Raw genomic sequence first — 18,945 nt, 5'->3', positions numbered from 1 at the left:
GGTGCTGCGTCGCGCACGAGGATCATCGGTCCGCCTGAAGCTTACGTGAAATACTTCTGGTGTGAATGTTGTGTAGAAACGGCAATGAACCAGGCCCTTCTTTTGACTTCTTCAACGGCTGTTTCTTTCTCAGAATGCCACGCAAGACCCCCTGTTTGGACCACAACCTCATTGATTTTTTAAAATTGGATTTCTTATGATGAAAGGCGCACCGTAACCGAGTTTTTTTTCAGATACGATTACCATGCTGTGGTGCCGTTGTAATATTTGCTGCGTAATATTGGCTGCTGCGTTCGGAAGTTGCGCGCCAAAATGATATTCTTCTGTTACTAATATTAGACAAACTAAACAGCGTATTTACTTACATTTTAAATTAAAGCATCTCTCACTAGCGTGCTGTCCTTCCATAGTTTCACAAGTGTCAATAAAAAATGGCTCTAAACACTATGGGACTTAACATCTGAGGTCATCAGTCCCCTAGAACTTAGAACTGCTTAAACCTAACTAACCTAAGGACATCACACATATCCACGCCCAAGGCAGGATTCGAACCTATGACCATAGGAGTCGCGCGGTTCCGGACTGAAGCGCGTAGAACCACTCGGCCACCACGGCTGGCACAAGTGTTAATAATAAACAACGCTAAATGAAAAGGCAGACGAAGCACTTCGGTGGTCGTATCGCGCCTAACTTGGATGGCACGCATAGTGGTTCGGCTCTAAGATCAGATTCAAATGGCTCTAAGCACTATGGGACTTAACATCTGACGTCATCAGTCCTCTAGACGTAGAACTACTTAAACCTAACTAACCTAAAGACATCACACACATCCATGGCCGAGGCAGGATTCAAACCTGCGACCGTAGCAGCAGCGCGATTCCGGACTGAAGCGCCTAGTACCGCTCGGTCACAACTTGAGAAGTTTTCGAGCTAAGGGGCTTACCACATACACACGTTTATATCTCCCTCTCTCCCTCCCTCTATCTTTCAACTTGCCGTACATGACATCCCTTGCTGGAATAATCTTTGAAATCGAAGTGCTTTGGAATTATGAGGCTAGATTTTATTAGCGAGAGCTGTGAATTGTAACCGACCAGCGAAATGTGTAAGGACTGTGACACGTGTGAACTGTGACTGACCAGAGAACTGCATGGCAGTTGTGATTAGTAGGCTTTGAACAGTGAACTTTTTTTTAACTTTAGTTGAACTATAATATCTGATGCTGCAAAATCAAATTCATCGTTACAGTGAAAGTTCTGAGGTATAGGAAGTGCTGAAGTGCTATGAAAATAAAAGTTAACGTTGTGTGCGTGGCCCATGGGACTGCGTTAAAATTCGTCACTTCAAATTCTTCATGCTACGAGTCGGCGCAGCGTGCAGAGCAGGGTATAAAGCAGCCACAGACAACAGGTGCGGCGATAGCAAGCAGCGGGCGGCGCATTTAGCAACACAGGGAGAGTTTGAAGTTCCAGCTTCAGCACACCACAACAGCGGAGTTGCAACCAGCGGTGCAGCCCGTAGCTACGAGAATCAGCGGCAGTACGTGGTGGAAGAAAAGTAGTGTAAGTGTTGCTCTTGCATATAGCAGTCTAAGATTTGTAATTAGAGTAGTAGTATTAGTATAATATCTGGAGAATCGGAAGTAAGATACGCTCTCAGAAGTACAGGAGTTCAATCTCACAGTGGTAGTGACGATCCGGTGGGTCGGATACAAATAAATGGTAGTGAAGACAGATATCGGTTTAATGATACGTCAAATTTAGTCACAAATAACGCAAGTGAAAATGTAAATTCAAACTTTGGTGATGAATCCGAAATACATTCCTGGAAATTGAAATAAGAACACCGTGAATTCATTGTCCCAGGAAGGGGAAACTTTATTGACACATTCCTGGGGTCAGATACATCACATGATCACACTGACAGAACCACAGGCACATAGACACAGGCAACAGAGAATGCACAATGTCGGCACTAGTACAGTGTATATCCACCTTTCGCAGCAATGCAGGCTGCTATTCTCCCATGGAGACGATCGTAGAGATGCTGGATGTAGTCCTGTGGAACGGCTTGCCATGCCATTTCCACCTGGCGCCTCAGTTGGACCAGCGTTCGTGCTGGACGTGCAGACCGCGTGAGACGACGCTTCATCCAGTCCCAAACATGCTCAATGGGGGACAGATCCGGAGATCTTGCTGGCCAGGGTAGTTGACTTACACCTTCTAGAGCACGTTGGGTGGCACGGGATACATGCGGACGTGCATTGTCCTGTTGGAACAGCAAGTTCCCTTGCCGGTCTAGGAATGGTAGAACGATAGGTTCGATGACGGTTTGGATGTACCGTGCACTATTCAGTGTCCCCTCGACGATCACCAGTGGTGTACGGCCAGTGTAGGAGATCGCTCCCCACACCATGATGCCGGGTGTTGGCCCTGTGTGCCTCGGTCGTATGCAGTCCTGATTGTGGCGCTCACCTGCACGGCGCCAAACACGCATACGACCATCATTGGCACCAAGGCCGAAGCGACTCTCATCGCTGAAGACGACACGTCTCCATTCGTCCCTCCATTCACGCCTGTCGCGACACCACTGGAGGCGGGCTGCACGATGTTGGGGCGTGAGCGGAAGACGGCCTAACGGTGTGCGGGACCGTAGCCCAGCTTCATGGAGACGGTTGCGAATGGTCCTCGCCGATACCCCAGGAGCAACAGTGTCCCTAATTTGCTGGGAAGTGGCGGTGCGGTCCCCTACGGCACTGCGTAGGATCCTACGGTCTTGGCGTGCATCCGTGCGTCGCTGCGGTCCGGTCCCAGGTCGACGGGCACGTGCACCTTCCGCCGACCACTGGCGACAACATCGATGTACTGTGGAGACCTCACGCCCCACGTGTTGAGCAATTCGGCGGTACGTCCACCCGGCCTCCCGCATGCCCACTATACGCCCTCGCTCAAAGTCCGTCAACTGCACATACGGTTCACGTCCACGCTGTCGCGGCATGCTACCAGTGTTAAAGACTGCGATGGAGCTCCGTATGCCACGGCAAACTGGCTGACACTGACGGCGGCGGTGCACAAATGCTGCGCAGATAGCGCCATTCGACGGCCAACACCGCGGTTCCTGGTGTGTCCGCTGTGCCGTGCGTGTGATCATTGCTTGTACAGCCCTCTCGCAGTGTCCGGAGCAAGTATGGTGGGTCTGACACACCGGTGTCAATGTGTTCTTTTTTCCATTTCCAGGAGTGTAGTAAATACAATACAACCAATAATCTCATTGAGAATTCTGAAGTAGCCATGAATGATTTCACTGGGAGTGTAAGGTTAACTAATAATGAAAACACTGAAAATGTAGATTTAGTGGGAAACAGTGGCAATGTATGTGGTACATAGTCAAAATGAAATAATGGATTGGAATGACGATTCCAGAGAAAATGACTCTGACGTCGACATTACTAACGAGCCAACAGATGAGTTACATACATTAAGTCATGGTACAGCATCAGCTGACACTTTACCAATCAGGATATAAGGTCTATGCTAAAATTAATTTTACAAGAACAAAGAGAGGTACAAAAAGGATATAAGGAGAAATGAAGAAAAGCAAAAAAAGAATACAAAGATGAATTAAGAAAATTAAATTTGCGAGAACAAAAGGAAAATTAGGAGAAATTAAGTAAAACTAAAAATAAAATAGATGAAGGGTTCACATTATCGCTAAGTTCGATGCTCTGAAACAAAATTGTACAAATCTTGAAGCTAAAGCTGAGGGAGTTGCAAAGAGATGGATCATGAAACAAAAGAATGGCGTAAAAAATTAGAAGTTTGTAAGACAGCAATGACTCAAAAGTTCGACCACGAAATCAAAAAGTTAGATAAGAATTTGCAGGACCAAAGCGGGAATACAAACGGCAATTAATGACATTAGTAATGTAAGACAAGAGCAAAGCAAAGTTATCACGAATAATATAAAAAGTATCAAAACGACCATGGAATATTTAATCGTAATATTTTAACATGTAAAATCCTCTTGTAAAGGCAACACATTTGCGATTCAGAGCAAACTGAGAGAAATAGAGCAAAAAGTACTTCATGAGATGTAAGACAAAATAGAAAATGAAGTTAAACAAAAAGTCGAAATTTGGTGTGTACAGGAAAGAAAGGTATTACTCATGTAAGTGACATAGCAAATTTCGCTAATGCATTTAAATGCCATCATTTATCTAGTAAGGCAACTATACAGCTAGTAGCCTTTATTAGAGAGTTCGAGAGCATCATTCCTAAAACCATGTTTTCACAACAAAAGATCGATTTCGTGGCCAGTAGGTCAAAAGGAAAAGCTGAATCACGGGGAACAGGGGTGACTAACACATGCAAAACGTATAAAGAATTTGTTCAACCATTCTTGAATCAAGACTGGTCTTGGAGCACGCAGAACAGCGAAAGGTGAAGTATTTGTAGACAGAAGGGTTGATAGTGAAAATGTCATTAGAACGCAAATGGTTAGGAGTAAGGTACTATATGATCCTTTACCGAAGTTCAATGGCGTCAAGATATCAATAAACATAGTCTTGACAGCCAGCTTCTCTCATAGGCCGCTAGCAAAAAATGGTCAAATGTATACTGTATTCGTCTGTGGGAGACAAAGTTATCAGTTCACTAATCATGTAGATTACGTGGTTGAATTTGAGAAATTTTTGAATGAAGAGCCTCATTCTGCCACGGAAATACTGCCACAACAATTATATATGAAATCTGAGTCAGTGACAAGAAAAAAATATTATAAATACTAACCTCAGGGGCAATAACGTTCTTTGTATTGCTAGGTAATTGGCGATTACCAGGTGCCCGAGTTAACTGACAGCATACTTCATCTTCTTATCCTGCTGTTAGTTCTTCCCCTTCTTTCACTCAGAACTAAATCTGTTTTCTTTAACGCTCCTCACTATCAAGGCTAAGATGAGCAAATTTTCTTGCAGGAATGTGATAATAAAGAAACAAGCTATTACACAAACAAAATAACCCAGCAGAATAAACTACTGCTTAACATGGATGAAAAACAGACATTTACTGGAATTACGTGGACAGGCCTGAGTTTAGCAATATAGGATTACAGATACACCAGCAAGAGAAAACAGTATACAGTTACAACAAGACACAACGACCATATTAACGCACATAAAAAATATAAGGTACGTAGTGGGACAACTTTTAGATATTTACAACAACGATACATAAACCTTTTATGATTAGGAAAACAAGAGATAACACAGATGAAATAATGCATAAAAATAAGCTGAGGATTGCATAAGAAGAGGGTGATGCTAAACCAGGTAAGTGAATATGAAAATATACCATAGCAGAAATTATGGAGGCAAAAAAAAAAAAGAAAAAAAAGTGGAAATAATTAAATGCTGTCTTGAGATGACTTACAGATTGTGTCAACATAGACATATCGTTACTATTTAGTATGAATTGAAACGGCGGCGTTTTTTCCACTGCAATGATTTATGATACACTGATAGGCTGGGAATTGTCCTGCCAAAGAGGTTATGGTTAATAGGCGACAGAAAAGTGGGCCAATTGTGTACATAGAAAGGGAAAGCTGAAGTATTATTACTGGGCGACAGGAAAGTCGGCCAGTCATTTATGAAGAGTGAGGGAAGAAACGCAAAAGGCCACATGTAAGTCTGCCATTAAGTAGTATTTATGGGCAAAGTGGTTTACGCCAACTATTTTATTAAGTACAAGGGAGTAGACACATTGTCGACATAAGACCCAACATTGACGTGGAAATCTCATAAAACATAAACTTAGAAAGTAAGGTTTGGACAGAAGGCCATGTAATATGAAGTATAGAGAGTAATAACACACACTGGTTTTAAATATGGAAGGAATGTGGAATAAAGGTCTAGCTAAGAATAAGGTAATTGGCCCCTACATTATACAAACTCACATACCGTTCGTATATGAAAGTCAGTAGAAAACACACAGTCATTACATAAATAGAGTTCCACTAGTACTTTTTGTAGCAACAGTGACACTCAAATGTAGAAGGAATGATGGCTCATAAAGCGGAATGAAGCAACGATTTGATAAATGAGTTTTTGTGCACTATGTACGAAACAAGATTCTAAAAGCTTCTCTCGATATGTCTGTGAATCGCAGTTGTAAGCCTCCGTAGATAAGATTTAAAGAGCATAGCAAGTGACGCCTGCTAGCGGCGTGAGTTATTAGCGAAGCAGTTCATTAGTAACAGATGGTGCGAGCAACCACAGAGCTCTTCAAGAGTGCGAATCTGCATATAGCTACAGCTGTGATCAAAACAAAATTTCTGATGTACCACTGTCGATGTAAACAATGATATTGTCTATAAACATCCAAACTCAAAACAATATATTATGTATCATGTATTTATATTGTAATAGTGTATGGAAACATCTTTACTTAAAATTTGTGTAAAATTATAGGAAAGTAATTTAAGGCATTTTGTATTGTTTCATTGAATTGCACTGGAGCTGTATGCTGAGGCTGGAGATGGGAGAATGGACTGATAGTTGTGGAACTCAACACCACTTTGGAAGTCGGCGGTTTCACAAAGCAAGATCACATAATGGACAACAAAATCTTGTGTTGTTTTATTTGTAACCATTTGAAGTGGTCGTCTTTACGATGCATTCAAATATAATTAAGTACAGGACGCCATGGTGAGGAAAAGTGAAAAGTTTAAAGAACGTTTCATCGAATTTAATGGACTGCAATGCGCCGATAGTAGTTTAACAGCATTATAAAATTTTGTGATTGAAACTTGGCTAGGAAACAGCGGACGACTATAGAGTAATCTAGCAGAAATGAAAGATTGTAACTAAAAAAAGACCGTCAATAACATAAAGGTGCAAAATGATGCAACTTTGAAAATCGTCACTATTTAAACAATGATGTAATTAGTATAGAAAGTGTAACTAAAGATTTATGATTTTGGGATATAAGGTGGTACACGAATTTATTGAGGGTAACAGTCAGTTATTTCTAATTACAAACTAATTAAATCTATGATTACAAATGTTGATTAATAATTTGAGAATGAAAAAATATAAAGTAGACTGTGTTTCTGAAAAACGCTGACAAAATACAAGTATAGTGGAATGATATGGCTCTTGAGAGATGATAACTAAAAATTGACAAAAATTGGAATAAAAATTTGTTTATTCCCAAAATTGATTGCTGTCTGCGAGAACATACCAATTTTTCGAAATCTCAGAAGGAGGGGGATGTGTAATATTTTTGGCTTTGAAGCCATCATATTTAGCTACTAGAAGCTCTTCTTAGAGCAATTGAGAAGGCAGCAGTGGCAAGATGACGTAATGTGGTGTAAGGTAGCGATGACAGGTGGTTTCTTAGGTATGGGGATCGTGAGAAAGACCGCCTAAATTGTGATCCTTCTCTGCAAATGGCTGCTGCGTTCGGAGGTTGGGCGCACAAATTGATAATCTTCTGTTATTAATATTAGACAAACTAAACAGCGTATTTACTTGCATTTCAAATTAAAGCATCTCTCAATAGCGTGCAGTCACGTCTCGATCACTGAGTCAACAGATGGGGACGTTTGCAAGACAACACCCAACTACACGAACAGTTCGACGACTTTTGCAGCAGCATGGAGTATCAGCTCGGAGACCATGGCTGCGGTTACCCTTGACGCAGCATCACAGACAGGAGCGCCTGCGATGGTGTACTCAGCGACGAACCAGGGTGCACGAATGGCAAAACGTCATTTTTTCGGATGAATCCAGGTTCTGTTTACAGCATCACAATTGTCGCACCCGTGTTTGGCGATATCGCGGTGAACGCGTATTGGAAGCGTGTATTCATCATCGCCATACTGGCGTATCACCCTGCGTGATAGTATGGGGTGTCATTGGTTATATGTCTCGGTCACCTCTTGTTCGCATTGACGGCACTTTGAACAGTGGACGTAACATTTCGGATGTGTTACGACCCGTGGGTCTACCCTTCATTCGATCCCTGCGAAACCCTACATTTCAGCAGGATAATGCACGACCGCATGGTGCAGGTCCTGTACGGGCCAGCACATTCTCCAGATCTCGGACCAACTGAAATCGTCTGGTCAATGGTGGCCGAGCAACTGGCTCGTCACAATACGCCAGTCACTACTCTTGGTGAACTGTGGTATCGTGTTGAAGCTGCATGGGCAGCTGTGCGTGTACACGCCATCCAAGCTCTGTTTGACTCAATGTCCAGGCGTATCAGGGCCGTTATTACGGCCAGAGGTGGTTGTTCTGGGTACTGATTTCTCAGGATCTATGCACCCAAATTGCTTGAAAAAGTAACCACATGTCAGTTCCAGTATAATATATTTGTCCAACGAATACCCGTTTATCATTTGCATTTATTCTTGGTGTGGCAATTTTAATGGCCAGTAGTGTACAATGCGCGCACACCGCAGTGAGATGATGCCAACTACTTGGCCAATGCCGCACAGGCGTGAGTGATGGTGATTGGCAATTCGAGATTTTACACAATACAATATCCAACCTTTGGCAAGCCGAAAGGACACGTGGGGGAAAGATGAAAACGTTCACACAGCGGTTTTCGAATAGCTCTGTGCCCAAGAAACAGATTTCTACTTCCGAGGAATTGAACGACTGGTAGAACGTTGTTTACAGAGACTTGATGACTATTTTCAAAAATGGTGTGTGGGTCAGTTTGAAATGTGGTGCAGCACTCAATAAAGTTTACTTGGCCTGCTGTAATAATTTGCAGCTTACTTTTTGAAGCCCCCTCCCACACACGTCCCTCCAGCTGTCGCCAGCTGGGCCAGGCTACTCCGCTGGCGAAGTGGCAGTGGAGGGTGGTGTGGTGGGTGCGGTGGGAGTTGGGAGAGTTGCGCAGTCGGGACCCGAGCCGCAGTCCTCAGTGTGTGTGCTGCCACCGCAGGTATCGCGACGCGTCTGCGTGGTGTCGTCTCTGCTCTTCAGTTGGCGTAGCGTGAGTGGATCTTTCCACCGACTGTCGTTGCTGTGTCCCAAGTCTTACTCAGGCGAGAATATGGCAAGTGCCACCATACAATTTCCCAGAAACTTTGCTCAGATTAAGAGGGGCCAAAATAACGGAACATGTCTCACGGCTTATCCGTAGATACTCGACCGTTTCCAAGACGACGACGGTCGAAGTTTCCACCGCAGTTTATATGCCTTTTAGTACACAGTAGCTTCAGCCAAAGCGGTGGCACAGCGGATAGCGTCGTTACTAAACACTTTCGCGACCCGTGTTCGAAACCCAGTTATTGTTTTTTTGTTTTTCTTTTGATTACCCATCCATGTCCTTGGAAGGCTACTGCAAGAATGCTTATCAAATTAAGGCGTACAAGGGCGTTATATTATTGCAAAAGTACAACTGGGTTTCACAATGAAGTGTCGTACATAACGCAATATATGTGTGTATAGTAGTTTAAGAGGTTATAATTTTTTTTTTAATTCTCATATTCTTATGAAACTTCCTTGCAGATTAAAACTGTGTGCCGGACCGAGACTCGAACTCGGGACCTTTGCCTTTCGCGGGCAAGTGCTCTACCATCTGAGCTACCCAAGCACGACTCACGCCCCGCCCTCACAGCTTCACTTTTGCTAGTATCTCGTCTCCTACCTTCCAAACTTCACAGAAGCTCTCCTGCGAACCTTGCAGAACTTGCAGTTCTGGAAGAAAGGATACTGCGGGGACATGGCTTAGCCATAGCGCCTGGGGGATGCTTCCAGAATGAGATTTTCACTCTGCAGCGGAATGTGCGCTGATGTGAAACTTCCTGGCAGATTAAAACCGTGTGCCGGACCGAGACTCGAACTCGGGACCTCTGCCTTTCGCGGGCGAGTGCTCTACCAGAGATACTGGCAGAAGTGAAGCTATGAGGACGGGGCGTGAGTCTTGCTTGGGTAGCTCAGTTGGTACAGCACTTGCCCGTGAAAGGCAAAGGTTCCGAGTTCGAGTCTCGGCCTGGTACACAGTTCTAATCTGCCAGGAAGTTTCATATCAGCGCACATTCTGCTGCAGAGTGAAAATCTCATTCTAGAAACATCCCCCAGGCTGTGGCTAAGCCATGTGTCCGCAATATCCTTTCTTTCAGGAGTGCTAGTTCTGCAACGTTCGCAGGAGAGCTTCTGTGAAGTTTGGAAGGTAGGAGACGAGATACTGGCAGACGTGAAGCTGTGAGGAGGGGGAGTGAGTCGTGCTTGGGTAGCTCAGTTGGTAGAGCACTTGTTGCTCGCAAAAGGCAAAGGTCCCAGTTCGAGTCTCTGTCCGGCACTCAGTTTTAATCTGCCAGGAAGTTTCGTATCAGCGCACACTCTGCTGCAGAGTGAGAATTCACTCTGTTCTCATATTCTTACATTTCATTCTTATAGCAGTTCTTATATTAATTCTTACATTTCATTCTTTATCAGTTCTTATGTTAGTTCTTACATTTTGTTCCTTACGTTTATTCTGCAGGAAGATTTGGTACATTCCCATGGGTGATAACAATCGTTGAAACGGTGGAAACATACAAATTCCGAAGACAGCGAGCATCGCGCGAAGGTAGGTTTACCACAGCGACATTTCTCCATATGAATCTCTCGCAGGAAAGGAAAGTCGCTAACACTGCTGAAGATTTCACGCGTTGATAATAATTTCGCGGCAAACCACACCTAACGGATCATTTTTCAGGAAACTGGTGCTCGTAGGTGATTATGAATCAAGATACACTACGGTAATTTCACCGAAAAATGTTCAAAACTGGATTATTATTTTATTTTTGTTTCTATTTTTTATTTACTTGACCAAGTCCGTAGAAGATTACTACACGACCATTTCCCAATGTATGCTGAAACAACGTTTTCCATGTGATTCTTGAGTTTCTCCCAGCGTATTTGATAATCAAAATATCCACGGGTGTACTGCCGGTCTACAGTGGCCAACGGGCACAATATTTCGGCGATCATACATGTCGCCATCATCAGCTGACCGCCGAAATATTGTGCCCGTTGGACACTGTAGACCGGCAGTACATCCGTGGATATTTTGATTAACGTTGTCCTTGTTCGTCTAGCAATTGCCTGTCTGGTAAATGAATTAAAAAATAAATGAATTAGATAATCATTTGAAATTGTTTTCGGTGAACTACCAGTAGTGTATCATGATTCATATTCAACTGCAAGTGACAGTTTTGGGAAAAATTATCCATTATGCGTGGTATACCACGAAATTACTACCAACGCGTCAGATATTTAACAATATTAACGACGTTGCTTTCTCGAGTGAGATTCATACGAAGAAATGTCGCTATGATAAACTTGTCTTCGCGAGGTACTCGTGGTGTTCGGAATTTGCATGTTTCCAGTCTTTCTACAAAGGTATCATCCAAGGGAAAGCAACAAATTTTCCTGAAGAATAAACATAGGAATAAAATGTAAGAACTAATATAAGAACTGATATAAGAATGAAATATAAGAATTTGAGAATTTAAAAAGACTGTAACACCTGAAAATACCATACATACATATATTACGAAATATACGACATTTATTGTGAAACCCAACTGTAATTTTACAATTAATATAACGCCCTTATATCTCCTAATTTGATAAGAAGCATCATGGGTAGATAAATTAAAAATTAAAAAATAAAATTACTATGAAATAAAATAGAAACAGTAACCGGATTTCGAAAACGAGTCGCAAAAGTGTTAGTCTATGACGCTAACTACTGTGCCACCGCTTCAGTTGAATTTACTGCATGCTAAAAGGCATATAAATTACGGCGGAAACTTTGACCGTCCTTTTCTCAGAAACGATCGAGTATCTACGTACAACCCGCGACCCGTGTTCGCTTATTGAGAGTTCTCTTCCACTAACCAACGTTTCTTGGAAATCGGGCGCTGCCAATTGTCGTGTCCTCCTCGTTAACAGGAATCCGCTGTCTTAATTCACCACGTAGCCACAGCTCAGCAGATTTTTTTAAAACGCAATCCCAGTGTATGGTGGCCTGTTTTAAGAACCCGTTGCCGTCAGAATACACGCTATGTCCTTTAGAGATGCAGTTTGTTTATTATGTGTGACACTTGTGCTCCACGCATTTTTCCTGTGCCATCCGGATGGTCTTACTTTTTCCCCTCTTTACTTATCTCGACTACGACTGAGAGATATTTCTTTGAGTTTAAAACGGTTTCGTGGCAATAAAATATTATGCAGCACTCGAATTCCAAAAATTACTAAGAGGTTGTGAGAGGTGGATTGACATGAGGTTGGATGGAAGGGAGGTTGGGTAGATACATTCACTCTTAGCGGAACAATAAAGTTTATTTCAGTCAAATGATCGCACAAAATTCTGTAATACTTAAAGCGGTTTCGCCTAGTGATAGTAACAAATCAGTCGAAACCGGTTTTGCCATTAATGAATTTACTAGAGAACTTGATTGAAATAAACTTTGTTGTTAAAAGTAATGTACTCGCTGGAGTTATTTCACAATAACATGACAAATATGAACAAGATTACAATTAATCGTGTAACATTAAAGTTTCAAACAATTTGATGTACTACCAACATTCTGAAGTGCAGGTGGACATATATGTTTTTCTTTTATTGTTTCGAAACATAATTCATTATTATTTCTTTGAGGAGGGGGGATAGTTAGCAACTAAATTTGCTCATCCATCCCACCAGCTGAGGGCTGGAAAAACTATTCAATACTTGTACATAGCAAATAAAAACAATTTCTACCACATAGGAGTTCTACAAACTACTTAAAAGTCAGAACTACGAGGGGGCCCAATAAGAAAGTTTCCCTATTGTTATAAAAGGAAAAATATTAGACAGAATTTAGCATGTTGAAATAAGTTTATTGACACTGTACAATCTGTTACTTTTCTACATAGTCACCATGGTTTTCAAAGTACGTCTGGTAAGGTAACAAGTTTTTCCAAACTAGGTTGGAACCTCCGCTACTAACCATCTGTTCACTGTTGGTGTGACTTCATCTTCTTTTTGAAGTTCTTGCCTCCTAGATGAGCTTTGAATTGAGGGAAAATGTGAAAATCACTTGGGACAAAATCTGGTGAATATGGAGGATGGGGGAGCACTTCCCAGTTGAATGTTCCGAGCTCTGCCTGAGTCGTTGGACATGTATGAGTCCGAACATTGTCATAAAGAAAGAGAACTTTGTGAGACATAAGTCCAAGAAGTTTTATTTTGATGGAAGCTCGCAGATTCCACAAGACGAGCGCAGCACCCGACCTCATAAACATTAGCTTGAAAAAGCATGTGTCACGTTACCAAAAATACTTAGAAAAACGTGGCGACTACGCAGAAACGCAACAGAAGCAGTGTACAATGTCAAAATTTTTTTTTCAAAATGATAAATTGTGTGTAATGTTCTTTATAAAATAGAGAAACTTACTTACTGGATATCCTTCGTAAATGGTGTCTCTACTGGGCAGCAGAGCAGATAGAATTCTACGGAAATTAAATTGTCACATAGTGTAAACGGTGAACCATATATCCCCCTGCTCCTCTGCTAATCATAATCTTGCTGTTGACGAAATCTATCACGCATGAGTGTGAATCCGAGTGGTGTCAGGAGCTACAAGATAAGAAGAAGTCCGTCTGACCCAGTTGCGAACTCGGCGTTCTCCTCTAACACGCGACTTTCTCTTCCGGAGAAAGGATTCGTCGTTTTTCGCTACGTGTGGTTCCGCTTTCACTGCTGTACATTTTACTTATTGCATTTCATTTGCGAAGAACAAGGCAAGTCTAATTGTAGATATATAATTGTATAGCGACATGCGACAAGACACTAGTACGCCTTAGAAACAGACACAGTTGTACGAAGGAAACTGCTGACTGATCCATAGGTTCACAAGAAGTCTGTTTCGAGGTCATCGTAAATTAATCTATGATGTCATCCTCAGTATCTTTATTGATTAGTCCAGCCAACAAGGTCACAGCTTGTCCCGTTTTATTTTCGAACACACATAAAATAATTGAATAAAATATTATGAAACTGCTGTTCTATTTTTTTGCACGTCCTATACATAGTACTGATGATGTCCACATTGTCACCTGACATTTCAATGAACTCAGTCAATTAAGAGGCAAGTGAAGTCCCGAAACGGAAAGAAATTAACTGATTACTTGAAAGACACGACATTCACTAAGTATCACAAGCACCGAGGCGGCTCCTGGGAGTGGTATCGTAAGTACTCTGACGTCACAACTCGTGGAGACAGTAGATAGTGTACGATGTCTCGGTAATATAACAGAACAGAACATACAGCTTCGTTTGTTGTTGCCACGGACATCCAATCTCGCACAGTAACAGGCTGAGAAAAATGGTCAAAGTTCGATGTGAAAATTTTAGTTCTCCCAAACTAGCCGAGGTGAACGTTTTGCGATATCATTGCAAAGTGAAAACCTAGCGAAACAACCACGACCAAAACGAAATATACCAACATTACATTTTGGTCTTCAACGGCTAAATTTTATATTTCGGCAGTGACAAGAGTCGTCGTGAAGGCGAAATGTGGGACTGCTGTATATCAGCACCAATTAGTAACAATGCGTTTTATAGGACGCCTTGCTGAACTTGTAATGTGTAGCGTATGTTCTTGTGCGGTGGTTCACTTAAAAATGCCTTATGTTGCAGCTCGAAGAAGATGGGCATTGTGTTTAGTGGACGATGCTACAGCAAGGCGCGTCTCGACAACAAGACGGCCATCATCACTGGCGCCAACACAGGCATCGGTAAAGAGACTGCGTTGGACCTGGCCCGCAGAGGTAAGTCATCTTGTTCATTTGCAACGTGCTTGTTAAAAGAACTCAAAATATAATCACTGCTCCTTCATTTACAAGTCTTTCGATTGAGTTACAGGTAGTTTTTATTCTTTGGTTTATATGAATAACGCAGACCAACACATGTAACTTCGTATTTAATACTGTGACACCATACTAAAAAGAGTGAACGTGCGGACAGAATAATGAAACAATGCGAACAAAATACACTCTTAAGACAGAAAAAAAGACGCACTACGAAGGAATTGTCCGAATGGGACGGAAATCAGTAAATGTGATGTATATGCGCAGAAAAGTTGATCGTCGGTAAAGCAGGTTGCAGACTGAGATTCATTGGAAGAATCCTAAGGAAATGCAATCCGAAAACAAAGAAATTAGGTTACAGTGCACTTGTTCGACCACTGCTTGAGTATTGCTCACCAGGTGGGATCCGTACCAGACAGGGTTGATAGAAGAGATAGAGAAGATCCAACGGAGAGCAGCGCGCCTCGTTATAGGATCATTTAGTAATCGCGAAAGCGTTACGGAGATGATAGATAAACTCCAGTGGAAGACTCTGCAAGAGAGACGCTCAGTAGCTCGGTACGGGCTTTTGTTGAAGTTTCGAGAACATATCTTCACCGAGGAGTCAAGCAGTATATTGCTCCCTCCTACGTGTATCTCGCGAAGAGACCATGAGGATAAAATCAGAGATATTAGAGCCCACACAGAGGCATACCGATAATCCTTCTTTCCACTAACAATACGAGACTGGAATAGAAGGGAGAACCGATAGAGGTACTCAAAGTAACCTCCGCCACACACCGTCGGGTGGCTTGCGGAGTATGGATGTAGATGTAGAAAAACAAATGATTACAATTTCAGAAAAATTGGATGATTTATTCAAGAGGAAGAGCTTCACAAATTGAGCAAGTTAATAACACGTTGCCGGTCCCTGTGGCCGAGCGGTTCTAGGCGCTTCAGTCCGGAACCGCGCGGCTGCTACAGTCGCAGGTTCGAATCCTGCCTCAGGCATGGCTGTGTGTGATGTCCTTAGGTTAGTTAGGTTCAAGTAGTTCTACGTCTAGGGGACTGATGACCTCAGATGTTCCCGGGTTCGATTCCCGACGGGGTCAGGGATTTTTCTCTGCCTCGTGATGACTGGGTGTTGTGTGATGTCCTTAGGTTAGTTAGGTTTAAGTAGTTCTAAGTTATAGGGGACTGATGACCATAGATGTTAAGTCCCATAGTGCTCAGAGCCATTTGAATTTTGAACCTCAGATGTTAAGTCCCATAGTGCTTAGAGACATTTCAACTATTTCTTAATAACACGTTGTGCCACCTCTGGCCCTTATGCAGGCAGTTATTAAGCTCAGCATTGATTGACAGAGTTGTTGGATGGTTTCCTGAGGGATATCCTACTAAATTCTGTCCAACTGGTGCGTTAAATAGTCAAAATCCCGAGCTGGTTGGAGGGCCCTGCCCATAATGCTCCAAATATTCTTAAATGGGGAAACATCCGGCGACCTTCGGGCCAAGGTCGGGTTAGATATGAACGAAGTCAAGCAGCAGAAACTCAAGACGTGAGCGGCCGGGTATTATGTTGCTGAAATGTAAGCTCTGGATGGTATGCCATGAAGGGCAACAAAACGAACGTACGAGGATGAGTCAAATGAAAACCTTAAATTTGTAATAAGAAATCGAAATTTCGTGCCGTTATCCTGTAAGTTGGTAAGCTACAAACAGCGTGCAGAATCGCCTGTAGATGGCAGCATAGTGCAGATGCACTCATACCGTCGCAGTATCGGTATAAAGATGGCCGCCCCACTTGCGACTTGCACCAGGGAAGAACAGCGTTATGTTATTCGGTTTTTGCGTAGTGAAGGTATGAAACCTATTGAAATTCATCGATGAATGAAGGTTCTGTACGGTGATGCATGTTTGTCTCAGCAGCAAGTCTACGAATGGAGTAGGAAGTTCGTAAATGGTGTGACTTCAATGGAAGATGCTCCTCGTCCAGGTCAGGCACAACGAGTTGTGACTCCACAGAACATTGCAGCAGTTGAAGCCATAGTGAAGGTAGTGAAGGAAAACAGCCGAGTGACAGTGAATGACATTGCAGCATGTTTACAGATTAGTCATGGGTCAGCACACCACATTGTGCATGATGTGCTCCAGTTTCACAAAGTGTCTGCAGGATGGGTGCCACGGCAGCTGACTCCTGAAACGAGCGAACGACGTGTTGATGCTTCTGAAGAACTTCTTCGGCGCTTTGAACGAGAAGGTGACGGCTTCCTTGCAAGAATCGTTACTGGGGACGAAACCAGGGTTCACTTCCACCAACAGGAAACGAAGAGATCGAGCAAGGAATGGCACCATTCCTCATCACCAAAACCAAAGAAGTTTCTAACAGAACCATCAGCAGGGAAGGTTATGCTGACTTTCTTTTGGGACGAAAAAGGCGTCATTTTGGAGCATTACATGCTTAGAGGGACTGATGAAGAGGTGCATGAGTGGTTGTGCGGACTACCAAAAGAATTTTTTTCTAAAGGAATTTATGCACTTTGCAAGGGCTGAAGGACCTGCATTGAGCGTGGAGGAGATAATGTGGAAAAGTGATACAGCTTTGTACCACTTCTGCACAATAAATGATATTTAAAAAAAGTATTTAAGGTTTCCATTTGCCTCACCCTCGTGCAATATCGTCATCGTACTGCTATGCTGTAAGGGTGCCGCAGATGACAGCAAGAGGGGTCCTGCTATGAAAAGAAATGACATCCCAGTCCATCACTCTTGAATGTCGGGCCTTATGGCTGGCTACAGTCAGGTTAGTATCCCACCACTGTCCGGGCCGTTGACCCATACGTCTTCACTGGTCATCGGGGATCAGTTCGAAGCGGGACTCATCACTGAAGACAATTCTATTCCAGTCAATGAGATTTCAGGCCGAAGACGTGTCTGGAGACGCCACAGACAGCTGTGGGATACCAACCAGACTGTCGCCCGACATAGGGCCAACAACCGGGAGTGATGGTCTCGTACACCTTTTCTTTTCATATCAGAACCCCTTTGGTTGTCATCCGCGGCATGCTTACAAGACAGCAATACGTCGACTGTATTCTATATCCTGTTTTGTTGCCCTTCGTGCCAAACCATATTGGGCTTACATTTCAGCAAGATAATTCCCGCCCGCTCACGGCTTGCGTGCTTTCAAACCTTGCCTTGGTCAGCAAGATCGCCGGATCTCTCCTCAATTGAGAACGGTTGGAGCATCTCGAGATGTTTACGATCTAACATGCCCTTGGACAGAACTCGACACGATACCCCGCAGGCGTACATCCAACAACTCAATCAATGCCAAGCCGAATAGTTGATTGCGTAGGGTCCAGAGGTGCACCAACGCGCTACTGACTTGCTCAATTTGTGAGGCTCTTTTTCTCGAATAAGTCATCCAATTTTTCTGAAATTGTAATCATTTGTTTGTATATGTACATCACATCTACCGATTTCCGTTCCTTTCGGATAATTGCTTCGTGGTGCACCTTTTTTTTTTGTCCTAGAGTCTATAACGGAGAAACCTCGCTATTAGCCAAGATCGAACTGAAATATAAATTTAAAGAAAATAAAACGTGAACTTTCTAAAGTGTCGCTGTACTGTTATGACATCTAATACGCTTTACATGCAAACTCATTCATGCAGTACGCTTTCTCTTGAAATGAGATCGATGCCGTGCTCTAAACAAAAGGCAACTGAGCCACTGATTGTGACAGGCGCAACACATATGAAGAACAAACTTACGAAGGTCGTCTCTCATTAAATGTAACTGAAAATGGCATGTATCGCTGTGCTAACAACATACTTATGAAGGCCAGATATTGGACTCTCATTCGGAATGAGCAGGAGAAGCGACTCACTACTAAAATAACATCTAGTTCTTTGCCGGCCGGGGTGGCCGAGCGGTTTTAGGCGCTTCAGTCTGGAACCACGAGACCGCTGCGGTCGCAAGTTCGAATCCTGCCTCAGGCATGGGTGTGTGTGATGTCCTTAGGTTAGTTAGGTTTAAGTAGTTCTAAGTTTTAGGGGACTGATGACCTCAGAAGTTAAGTCCCATAGTGCTCAGAGCCATTTGAACCA

At 43.0% G+C, this 18,945-nt stretch overlaps 1 protein-coding gene across 2 annotated transcripts in view; it reads left to right on the top strand.

Moving 5' to 3' along the window:
* The window catches only part of LOC126183338 (retinol dehydrogenase 13-like), a 164,155-nt gene that overhangs the window by 30,110 nt on the left and 115,100 nt on the right, over window positions 1-18,945 (top strand). For both annotated transcript variants that reach the window (XM_049925204.1, XM_049925203.1), the window contains exon 2: window positions 14,686-14,816. In XM_049925204.1, coding sequence (XP_049781161.1) covers window positions 14,696-14,816 — 121 coding nt within the window. In that variant the 5' untranslated portion in view covers window positions 14,686-14,695. The remainder of the gene's footprint in view (window positions 1-14,685; window positions 14,817-18,945) is intronic.

Source organism: Schistocerca cancellata, chromosome 4, assembly GCF_023864275.1.
Source record: "Schistocerca cancellata isolate TAMUIC-IGC-003103 chromosome 4, iqSchCanc2.1, whole genome shotgun sequence".
NCBI lineage: Eukaryota > Metazoa > Arthropoda > Insecta > Orthoptera > Acrididae > Schistocerca > Schistocerca cancellata.
This window is presented reverse-complemented; position numbering and strand designations above follow the sequence as displayed.